At 42.4% G+C, this 12,116-nt stretch overlaps 1 protein-coding gene across 10 annotated transcripts in view; it reads left to right on the top strand.

Moving 5' to 3' along the window:
• AKAP11 (A-kinase anchoring protein 11) overlaps positions 1-12,116 on the top strand; it is an 86,563-nt gene that overhangs the window by 21,286 nt on the left and 53,161 nt on the right. For 4 of the 10 annotated variants that reach the window (XM_020804258.3, XM_020804251.3, XM_078390708.1 and 1 more), the window contains 4 exons: positions 2,843-2,941; positions 6,680-6,733; positions 10,295-10,405; positions 11,174-11,218. In XM_020804258.3, the coding sequence (XP_020659917.3) occupies positions 2,882-2,941; positions 6,680-6,733; positions 10,295-10,405; positions 11,174-11,218 (270 nt within the window). In that variant the 5' untranslated portion in view covers positions 2,843-2,881. Of the gene's footprint in view, positions 1-1,784; positions 1,902-2,842; positions 2,942-6,679; positions 6,734-10,294; positions 10,406-11,173; positions 11,219-12,116 lie in introns of all 10 variants that reach the window. The other 6 variants (XM_020804257.3, XM_078390710.1, XM_078390711.1 and 3 more) reach the window with 3 other exon arrangements.

The raw sequence follows: 12,116 nt of genomic DNA, 5'->3' as shown, positions 1-12,116 counted from the left end.
TCTGTTTTCTGTATTGTTAAGGAGATGGGAAAGCATTTTGGAAATATAGAGTTGGTAACTTAGAAGCTCTGAAAACCAGCATGATCCAAACCCCAATCTTCCAGGAGTTGTTCAGTGCAAGGCGTTTATGTTACTTTCCACTTTTTAGTAGCCTCGTAGTGCACTGGTTAAACTGCAGTACTGCAGCCAAAACTGTGCTCACAATCTGGATTCAATCCCAGGGAGCCGTCTTGAGGTTGACCCAGGCTTCTATCCTTCCAAGTCAGTAAATTAAGTACCCATCTTGTGGAGGGGGGGCAATATGTAGCCTGCATACTTGCATTGTAGAGCGCCCAGAGAATGCTTTAAGCACTGTAGGGTAGTATACAGTGGTGCCTCGCTTAACAACGTTAATTCGTTCCAGCAAAATCGCTGTAAAGCGAAAACGTCATAAAGCGAAAATAAAAAACTCATTGAAACTCATTAAAACCCGGTTAATGCGTTCCAATGGGCTAAAAACTCACCGTCCAGCAAAGATCCTCCATATGGCGACCATTTTCGGTGCCTGTATAGCAAGGAATCCATCCCTAAGCACAGCGGGGAGCCATTTTGAGCACCTGGTGGCCATTTTGAAAACCCGACGATCAGCTGTTTTGATCGTTGTAATGCGAAGAATCGGTTCCCAAACCATTTAAAACATCGTTTTGTGATCGCAATTGCGATTGCAAAAACACCATCGTGAAGTGGATTCGTCGTAATGCGGGGTAATCGTTAAGCGGGGCATGACTGTATAAGGAGAACAGTCTCTTTTTTCCACATCACGTTAAGAGAAGGGGGGGGGGAATAGCAGCTGAGGCTTCTAGGCTATTCTTGCATTCTGAACTCTTGGATCAAATAGAAATCCAGACCTATTCTAGCTGCTTTTTAAATCTGTTATCTCTTTGTGGTGAAGTGACAAGGGATTTATGTGTTTGATTCTCTTGGATCTCTCAGTGATATTCAGTACCATCAACAATATTTTCCTTCTGAATAGATAGTCTAATATTAGCATGGAGATACTGTGTTCTGTTGGGGTCACCCTTATCTTTATGGCTGATTCTAAAAGGTAGTAATAGCAGATTATTGGTCAACAATGTAGCACTTACAGTATAGGGTTCTAGATTGTTCTGTTTTGTCCATTATGTGTGGTTTGATATCTTCGTGAAAATGATAAGAGAAGTCATGCAGAACTGTGGAATGAACTACATATTTCTGATATATGTTTGGCACCTAGTTCTTTTCTCCCTTTCCTGTTTTTCAATTAATCCGGGTGGGGCAGTGGGTGCTCTGAATCAGTGGCCAGACACTGTAATGGACTGGGCCCGGGGGGGGGGGATAAAAAAAAGTCAGCCCATACAGATTGGAGACCTTGCCTGGCTAACTTTTGTTTATTGTGTTTCAAATAAAGCTATAGTGTACTTAAATTATCCAGTTTGCCGTGCAGATTTGTTCTTGTATCCAGTGACAATACTGGTTGATCAAATGTCCTCCCTAGCTAAGAATTCTTTGCATAAGTTTAGGCCATCTTTTTCCAAACTGGTGCCCTCTAGATATTTAAATGGTCACTTCTATCAGCCCCACCTACAGTATCCAATGGCGAGGAACAATGGGTTTTATAGTTCATAATATGTAAGGGGCACTAGGTTAGAGATGGGTACCGCTATACCAACTGTAAATAGGTATGCACACTGTGGAGTCATCTTCTGGGGCCACTTCTGGGATCCTCTGTAAAACTTCTTCCCCCTTTCTTTGTAAAACTGTTACAGTTATCATGATCTGGGGAACTAGTTGGAGGACAAAATGAAAACTGCAGTTTCTAAGAATCTTGGCTCTGAATGAAGACTTTGCCTTGTATTCTGATCTTGTACTGTTTATCCTGAGAGGTATGTTTCTTTGAGGAATTAAAAAAAATCAAAACCTTTACTACATTGGTTCCTGTTGACAGTGGAAATTTTGAGCACACTCATTGCGGAGAACTGGAAATATAAAGCTGTAACCTCCCAACAAATAAATGTGGTAGGAAGAGGAGGACTGGGAATGGTGGAAACCCTCTCCCACAGCCTTGATTTTTCCAAGTTCAGGTGAATTTGTAGGAAAATTCCAGGTCTCAAAGAATTCTCAAAAGGTGTGAAACACCCAGTACATTTAAATCCAAGATAGACGGATACATTTTCCTTTTCAAAAATTCTGAGTGTATTGGAGCACTGTCTCAAAGAAGCAAGGCTAAGAAATGTTGCTTAAGGCTCCCAGTGCTGAAGCCAAAGATTACCTCAAGTTACAAAAAACTTGATAGCAAAGTTGTTTGCAGTACAGCATGAAGAAAAGGAGTGAATTTCCACATTTTCCTTTTTTTAAAATGTACATATGGGGATTTGGTGAATAGTAAGGTTCTCTCAATCGACATTGAGAGAGAAATGGACATTGGTGAAAGAAAATGCTCTTGTAAAGCACAGGGAATAGTTGAGATTCTCATTCTGTAGCAGTTGACATATGTATTGAGCAGAAAGGGGATAGATTGGTGATGACAACATGGTAATCATATTTGTGGAACACAAGTTGTTTTCTTCCAACAAATTTAAAAAAAAAATTTCTAGCATGTATTCAGGGAAAGCACAGAAGGCTCTTAAGGTAGATTGTTGAGTCTGTTACACTTGCAGGAAGAATCCTGGTATAATTAGACTGACTAATTATATGGTAGTTAATGGTAAAACTGGCTCACTGGTAGCAGTCACATATTAATTTCATTTTCTCTTGGTATTTAAAAATGTTAACAGAGGTTGATTTAAAATATATTATCTCATTAAGTCAATTCTTTTTTCTGTAGAAACTGCTGAATTCTTCATTGGAAACAAAATTTGTAACAATGGATAGTCCTGTCAGGGTCCAAAGCAGTCAAAGAAAATCTAAAGTAGCAGTGAGAAAGGTAAAAATTCTGAGCTTTAAAAATATAATTTGGTTGTCCTGCTATTTTGACTTAATATTTAACTAAAACTGATTTGTACTGCCATGCAACGATGCAAGTCTTTTTCTTATTTCTTTTGGCAAAAAAGTTTTAAATGATTTGTGTGGTCGTTGAATAATGGAGTTGTAAGGGGCATATAAGGCCATCAAGTCCAACCTCCTGCTCGGTGCAGGAATCCAAATGAAATTAGATCTGACAAATGGTTGTCCAATTTTCACTTGAATGCCACAGTTACGAATTTTTTTCCTGACTTTCAATTAAAATCTGTCTTCTTGTAACTTGCACCCATTATTAGGTGTCCTGCACTGTGGGACGACTGAGAATAGATCCTGCCTGCCCCACTTTTGCATGACAGTATTTGAAAAAAGTGCTTTTATATCTCCCTTCAGTGTTCTTTTCTCAAGGCTAAACATGCTTTTCTCAAGGCTAAATATGTTCTTTCAGTCTTTCCTCATAGGGCTTGGTTTACAGCCCTCTTATCATCCTTATTGCCTCCTCTAAACTTGTTCCAGTTTGTTAAGTGTGGTGTTCAGAACTGGACATAGGACTCAAGATGAAGCCTAATCAGTGTATATAACAATTTAAACATACTTAAAAGTTTGAAATGCAGACAGTTTAGTACTGAGGAGTACTGATACAATAGCCAAAATCATGCTGAAGTAAATTGCATTTAGAATTGGCCCTTTTTGTTCAGTGGAACTTGCAGAGTACTTGGCTCATCAAATCTCAATTGATTCAGTGGGCCTACTCTAGTGCAAGTTATTACTCTAAGCAGCAGGATTTTGGCTAAAGTGTAATAGACAATTGTTGGTACACTCACTTAGTGGGTAACATTCGAATTTTTAGTCTGCTGCATATTGGTAACAATTGGATTTATTATCTAAAATCTAGCATTCCATTCATTAAACTTCTGTTGAATGTTTGTTTGTTTGTTTGTTTGTTTAACTTATATGCCGCCCACACTACCCAAAGGTCTCTGGGCGGCTTATAACAATTTAAATACAGTAAAAAGATAATATAATTAAAATATATACTCTAAAAATAGCAGTCAGGACAGTTGATAATATTTCAGTTAAAGGCCTTTCGGAACAGAAAGGTTTTGACCTGGCACCAAAATGTCATCAGCGTTGGCACCAGACGAATCTCAGTTCGGATGGCGTTCCATAGTCTGGGGGCAGCTGCTGAAAAGGCCCTTTGTCTACAAGCTATCCTTCTTACCTCCTTGAGGGATGGCTCTTTCAAAAGGGCTCCCTGGCTAGATCTCAACTGCCGGGTAGGTTCATATGGAAGGAGGCAGTCCTTCAGGTATCCAGGGCCCAAGTCGTTTAGGGCTTTATATGTCAAAACAAGCACTTTGAATTGGGCCCGGGCAGCAACTGGTAGCCAATGTAATTTAAACAGAATCATCTTGATGTGTCCCCTAGCGGCCCTACCATTCACCAACCGCGCAGCTCGATTCTGGACCAGTTGTAGTCACTGGACCGGTTTCAAAGGCAGTCCCATGTAGAGCACATTGCAGTAATCTATACGAGTGCATGTGTAACTGTCATGAGACTCCGCTCATCCAGGTAGGGCCGTAGCTGAATTTCCGCAGCTGAAGGAAGGCGCCCCTGGCCACCGAGTCCACCTGGGCTTCCAGAGTTAGACTGGGGTTCAGGAGCACCCCCAGGCTTCGGACCATGTCCCTTGGGGGAATGCATCCCCAATCAGGGCAAGGAAATGGCCCTCCAGTCTGTCTGGCAAAGCACCCACTAACAGCACTTCTGTCTTGCCTGGACTGAGTTTCAATTTATTAACCCTCATCCAGTCCATTATCAAGTCCAGACATGAGTTCAGCACAGAAATTGCCTCACCTGGATTGGTGGAAAACGAGAGGTAGAGCTGAGTGTCCTCAGCATATTGCTGACTCCTCAGCCCAAACCTCCTGATGACCTCTCCCAGCAGTTCTATGTAGATGTTAAACAGCATGGGGGACAGCATCAAGCCCTGAATAACTCCATTACACAAACGCCATGGGGCAGAGCAGCTGTCCCCTAGCACCACCCTCTGGACATGGTCAGCCAGGAAGGAGCAGAACTACTGTAAAGCAGTGACCCCAACTCCCAACCCAGCTAGCCTATCCAGAAGGACACCATAGTCGATGGTGTCGAAATCCACTGAGAGGTCCAGGAATATCAACAGTGTCACACTCTCCCTGTCTCTCTCCCAGCAAACGTCATCGTACAGGGCGACCAAGGCAGTCTCTGTACCAAAGCCTGGCCTGAAACCCGATTGAAATGGATCCAGAAAATCCATTTCATCCAGCAGCGCCTGGAGTTGCCCAGCCACAGCCCGCTCCAACAACCACCAGCCTTGAGTCCAGGTTAGGATTTTTAGGAGTGGGCTAATTACCACCTTTTTCAAGGTAGTAGGGACCACTCCCTCTCTCAAAGAGGCATTCATGGCCTCCTGGACCCAGGTGCGAACCCCCCCCGATCTTTCAATTAGCCAAGATGGGCAAGGGTCGAGCAGAGTGGTGGTAGATTGGACAGATCCAAGCAGCCTGTCCACATCCTCAGGTCTTAATAATTGAAACTCATCCATTAATACTTGACCTAAGCATGGCACACTGGACACATCCTCTGATTCTGCAGTAATGGTGGAGTCTAACCCACTGTGAATCTGAGTGATTTCCCCCTCAAAATGAATGGCAAACTCATCACAGTGAGCTGATGAGCAGTCTGGGACCTCCACCAGATTTCCCAGTTGAAGAAGATCCCAGACCACCCGAAACAGCTCTGCTGGACAACATTCTGTGGAAGCAATACGGCTGGAGAAATATTGCCTTTTCGTCAGCCGTATTGCCACGAAATAGGCCCGATAATGGGCTCTAAGTCATGTATAAACAAAGAGATTATAAACAAACAATATACTTGTTTGTTTATAATCTCCAGCTGTGGATAATATCATACCACAGTATTTTTGCTTTTTATATCTTTAAAGAAGAAAGGTATTTAGATTGTAGTGGCATCAGCCATCCCAGTGGTAGCTGGACTTCTTGTACTTGGCAGCTAACAAATGAGACTTCTTCCATAATGAAACTGAGTAGAGTCGATGATAATTAGGAATGGGATTTTCAGAATCGCAGTCTGGGATTTTTATCTGATTTAGACACAATTTGCAGAGACTAAAATATGCTTACCTGGAAAAATTGCCTAAACTGGGAATCATTCTGACTACTCAGTGCTCCAGAGAGTTACCGAAAAATTGCAATGTTAAGCATTTAGCGTGTGTGCCAACCTTGCCAAGTAGGAACACCAAAATATCCACAAAATGTAAAGTATCCAGCAGATGAATTGACAAGGCCCTTCTTTAGTACTTACAAGCCTCTCTTCCCATTATAACTAAACTGCTGTAAAATGTTATTGTTTTATTGAAGTTGCAAAAATTAGTAGAAAACAACAAAGTTCCAGTTTCAACAGACAGTTCCAATAGTTCCAAAAGCTGTCAAAAAAGTTATGCAGCAAATAAGCATACAAATCTTGAGGCAGGAACAATTCCAGAATAGTTCCCACAGGAAATAAGAACACTATTCAAAGCTAATATTCACATTCAAGTAGGTAGGAAGACAGAGGTGGAGCATAGTATTCTCCTTAGAAAAACTAAGCTAAACTAAGCAAATTCTCTTTCCATTTTTATACCCGTTATTCCACTTTCTAGACCCTTCAAGAAGGTGCACCAATCAGACCTCAAATCACCCCAAACCTTCTAGAAGTGAGTAATTTTTCCAAAGTAACTTCTCACCTCTTCCATTCTCTTCAGCTGAAACCAGTTCTGTTAATTAGCTCATATAATGAATGAATTATGGCCCTGAAAATTCTTTCTCACAAAGATAATGGCAAAACCTTAGAATTAACAGGCAGTTTCACAAACACCCTTCTCCTGGTCCACTCATTCCAGACGCAAGCGAACTACCTAGCATTTCAATAGTCAACTGAAACAATCATTCTCACTTTCCCCAGCTTCTTCACACACCTTGAAAACAATGATAATGATAACCTTTGATAACCATTCAACTGCAGAGCTGGAAGGAACCCTATGGATCATTGAGTCCAGCTCCTCTCAAGGAGGCACAGTGAGGAATTGAACTCCCAACTTCTGGCTCCACAGCGAGAGACCTAAACCACTGAACTGTGCAGTAATAACTAGAAGCCAACATGGATTTGTCAAGGACAAATCCTCCCAGGCTGATCTTATCTCATGTTTTCATCAGGTGACCTTGGTAGATTGTTGGAATGCTGTAGATTTAACATATTGTGACTTCAAGAAACCTTTTGAGAAAGTGCCCCATGATATTCTGATTAGCAAGCTAATTAGGTGGGTTGGATAGAACAACTGCCAACCCAGTTGGTTACAGAATCATACTCAGAAAGAGTTTATCAACAATTCCTTCTCAAACTGGAAGGAGTTAACAAGGGTGTACCACAAGGCTCAGTCCTGATCCCAGTGCATTTCAACTTTATTATTAATGATGAGGTTTAATTGGTTGGAATAGCTAACACTCTGGAAGACAGAAACAAAATTCAAAAAAATCTTGATAGGCTTGAGCACTGGGCTGAAAACAACCATATGAAATTTAACAGTGATAACTGCTAAGTTCTATATCTAGGGGAAAGAAACCAAACACACAGTTACAAGATGGGCGATACTTGGCTCAGTAATACCGTACTATGAGGAAGAAGGAGTTGTAGATCACAAGCTGAATGTGAGCCAACAATACAATGTGTCTGCAAAAAAAGGGAAATGTTATTTTAGGTTACATTAACAGAAGTATAGTTTCAAAATCCCTTTAAGTACTACTTGCTCTAAATTTGGCACTGTTTAGGCCATATCTTGTTGTATGCTGTTCTGGAACATTGCACTTTAAGAAGAATGCCAAGAATCTGGAGCAAGTTCAGAAGAAAGCAACAAGGATGGTCGGGGTGTTGGAAACCAAATTCTATGAGGAAAGACTGAAAGAACTGGTCATGTTTAGCCTTGAGAAAAGGAGACTGAAGGGAGGGAGATATGATTAAATAATCAAAAGACTGTAATACATAGGAGGGGCAGGATCTGTTCTTGATCATCCCACAATGTAGGGCATGCAATAATGGGTTCAAGTTACAAGAAGCCAGATTTTGGTTGACTATGAAGAATCTCTTCCTAACTGTTAGAGCACTGCAACACATGGAACCAGTTATACGTTTAAATCCAGTGCACAGTAGTATCATGCAATACAAGTCAGAATAGGGAAGGCCAGAAAGATTTCCTTAAGATGAAAATATGCATCAGAAACTGAAAATGGACTTTGAGAATGTGAACTGTACAATGCAGTTTCTTGGTTTGTTTTCCTTAACATTGTTTATTTTTTTTATTCTGTGACATGGCATGGTGTGGTATGGCATTGTTGATTTTAACACAGGCAGCTGTAAAAAAGGTAGAGGCATTTGAAATGCAGGTTTATTGCAGGGTGCTAAGAATTTCCAAGTAGCCGGTGAAAAAGTATTAAGGAGGAGAAATAGAGACAAAGAAATCATAAAATATATAAAATCCAGAAATTCAGAATACTTCACTAACAATGGGGGGGGGGGGAGGTTGCTGGTGCTGGTCATTGAAATATAAACGGGGAAACAATGCAGGAAGGAGACTTGTATGGATGTGATACAACATCATTTTTAATTGTATTGATACACTATTTTAATGGTACAGTGGTGCCCCGCATAGCGACGTTAATCCGTTCCAAGATTAACGTCGCTATACGGAAACATCGTAAAGCGAAATAAAAAAGCCCATTGAAACACATTAAAACCCGGTTAATGCGTTCCAATGGACTGAAAACTCACCGTTCAGCGAAGATCCTCCATAGGGGCGGCCATTTTCTGTGCCTCTTAAGTGAGGCAAAACAGCAGGCGACCATTTTGAAACCGCCCATCAGCTATTAACCATTGCTTTGCCATGATCCGTTCCCCAAGCAGGGAACCGATCATGGCAAAGCACTGCCAGCTAGCCAGCCCGGCTTCCCCCCTTTCACCCAGCTCAGGTGGATGGGGGGGGAATCCCTCCTCCCCCCTATCCACCCGAAGCCAGCATTTTCGCGCGGCTCGGGTGAATGAGGGGGGAATCCCTCCTCCCCCCCATCCACCCGAAGCCGGCATTTTAGCCTGGCTCGGATGAATGAGGGGGGAATCCCTCCTCCCCCCCATCCACCCAAAGCCGGCATTTTAGCCCGGCTCGGGTGAATGAGGGGGGAATCCCTCCTCCCCCCCATCCACCCGAAGCCAGCATTTTAGCCCGGCTTGGGTGAATGAGGGGGAGAATCCCTCCTCCCCCCATCCACCCGAAGCTGGCATTTTCGCGCGGCTCGGGTGAATGAGGGGGGGAATCCCTCCTACCCCCCTATCCACCCGAAGCTGGCATTTTCGGATCCCCCCACCCTCCCCCCGCGGCTTGGTTCCGAGCCACAGCGGCAACCCCAGCCATGGCCGGACTCCGTAGAGTCCGGCCATGGCTGGGGTTGCTGCCGTGGCTTGGATCCAAGTCGCGGGGGGAGGGGGGATCCGGATGCTCAAAGGACCCTTCGGAAGGGTCCTTCCGAGGCTACCGGCGGCATTTTCCCCCAGCTGAGCGGCGGGGCTCAGCTCGGGGAAAATGCCCCCTCCGAAGGGGAATCCCGGCGGTGGCCTCCGAAGGACCCTTCGGAAGGGTCCTTCGAAGGCTACCGCAGGCATTTTCCCCCAGCTGAGCGGCGGGAGCGCTCCTTCGGAGGCTCCCGCCGCTCAACTGGGGGAAAATGGTGCCTATGGGGAAAACATCGCAAAGCGATTTTTCCCCATAGGCAACATCGGTATGCGATCGCAAAAGCGATGGCAAAAATGCCATCGCTATGCGAATTCGTCGTTAAATGGGGCACTCGTTATACGAGGCACCACTGTATCTGTTTTTGAAATTCACATTGAAAACTGCCTTGGGAGGAATGAAGGATATAAATTGAAGAAGCAAACAACAGATTGTTTAGCACTATCTCATGCCAAGTCGACATGGCTTGTGATAAGACGGGAACCAGAAGAGAGGGGAGAAGTGCCATGTCAAGTTGATTAGATCCACTGGATTGTGTCTGTGGGTTTGCCAAGTCTACCAATTGGTTTCAGGCTGCAATCTGGGAATTTGATAATTTTTTCCGCAGGTTAATTTAAAGTTTAACTTGATGGTTGACGATTTGCAAAGATATAAGCTGAAGCAATTCTCCATATGAAACGTGTTTAAATGTCCTGTTGAGTTAAATTTTCTTTTTTCCAGAACTTTAGTGAATGTTTACTGCCTCCTGTGAAGGCATTGTTGCAAAGTCAAAAAGAATTATGCACAGTGTCAACAGAAGAACTGAAAGAAGAGCAAGACAGTTTTAATGAGGTTTGGCATTGTGTTGGCACAATTTTTATATATATTTGAAAGCTTTTTTCAGATGTGGTGGATGATGTAGCCAGTGTTGATTATGCTTTATTCACAAAATATAATGTATAAATGGTTTCTGGTAGAACATTATACAAATTCTACTACAGGAAATGGAAGCTTGTATTATTTTCATTGCATGATTCATTATTATGAAAACACTGATCATTTTTCACATTTTAGAAAAAACACTGAACTTTTCAAAGGTATTCTTATGATAAGCTAAGTTGTAAGCTGGTTTATAAATCTTCCTTTTGATTGCTTTTCATTATATGGCTGCTTAAGTAGACACTGGACCTATCCTCTGTTAGGTACTGCTGTGCTGATTATTTAGAATAAGAGTTAGATTTCATGGCCAAAACACAGCATTATCCCTTCACACTACTTTGCCAAAAGTTTCCTTTACCATTATTTTAAAAGTGGTATGCAAGAATATCTGCAGGGATTGAAGAACAGTGTGGAATTCTTTCATAGTCCTCTTGAATTTTGACAGTAATACACTTCCCCATTACTTGTCTTTTGCACAGAAGAGAAAAGAATATTGTGTAGTAGCAGTTAAAAAATCCTATATAACATGCATAAAGAAGCTAACTAATAGTGGACACCTATCTATATCCTTTTGTTGTAGAGGCAAAGGCTATCTAGTAGAGAAATTTTTGAGTGTTATGTATTTGCTATGTATTTAAACCTTTTATATATTTTTATTCCATATATATATTTCTCTTCCAGGTCACATTTCTGTGTTTTGAGGATGAAACTGCTGTTGCTTCTAAGGTATGGTGCCTGCATAAGTGCCCTTAATCAACTGAGCCTTTAGATTTGCCTTATATTGTTCAGAGGTGCTGGAGGTGAAATAATACAGTCCAGAAGTGTAGCTGGCTTGAAAATAAATTGAGAGCAGAAGAGGCTGAGCAATGTGTGGCTAAGCAGTTACCACATTCAGAGCTATGCCAGTTCACTACAGGTGGAATTTTACCATTGAATACAGGAGGAGGACTCATAGGAGTTCCAAAGTTGGTACAGCTCTGAGAATTTGTCAGAGAACAAGGGGGTTTAGGATTCTGTGGACCCATGACTTCCCCCAAAAGTCCCATTCATGTCCCAGTTGACTGTAGCCCCATTGGCAGCTTTTATTAATCATGCAGGACAAGGGTTGAGCAGAAAGGCAGTTGACTTGGAGCTACCCAGTGCCCTGGATACTTCCTCTAATGTTACAGGGTCAAACTGAACCAATTGGGAGGAGAGAGAAAGTGCAGTGGTGATCTCTACCTGATCAGCCATGCTGATCTCAAGATCAATCTGTATGGCCTCAGTTTTAGATTTTAGAAAGGCTGCAATTGATCATTGATGAAATCACCAACCAGGCCAAGACCATTACTGACCAGGCTGGATGAGGTTGCAAACCACCTCAAAAAGTTCCACTTGTCGAGTAACTTAATTTTTATCTTTGATCTTAAAGTGTTGGTCATATCCTAATTGCAGCAAGGTTTTGATCCAACTGATACTTCTTCCACCTAGTCTCCAGCCATGTCCTATCTAATTTCATAACTTGAAGCTCCCTGGTAAACCAGGCTTGCAGGACAAGCTCTGAAGTGGAGAAGGCATTTGGGAGCAATCATCCCAGTCATCTCTACATACCATCTATTCAACAGGGTCACCAGACAGGTCTGCT

Source organism: Pogona vitticeps, chromosome 3, assembly GCF_051106095.1.
Source record: "Pogona vitticeps strain Pit_001003342236 chromosome 3, PviZW2.1, whole genome shotgun sequence".
Classification (NCBI taxonomy): domain Eukaryota; kingdom Metazoa; phylum Chordata; class Lepidosauria; order Squamata; family Agamidae; genus Pogona; species Pogona vitticeps.
This window is presented reverse-complemented; position numbering and strand designations above follow the sequence as displayed.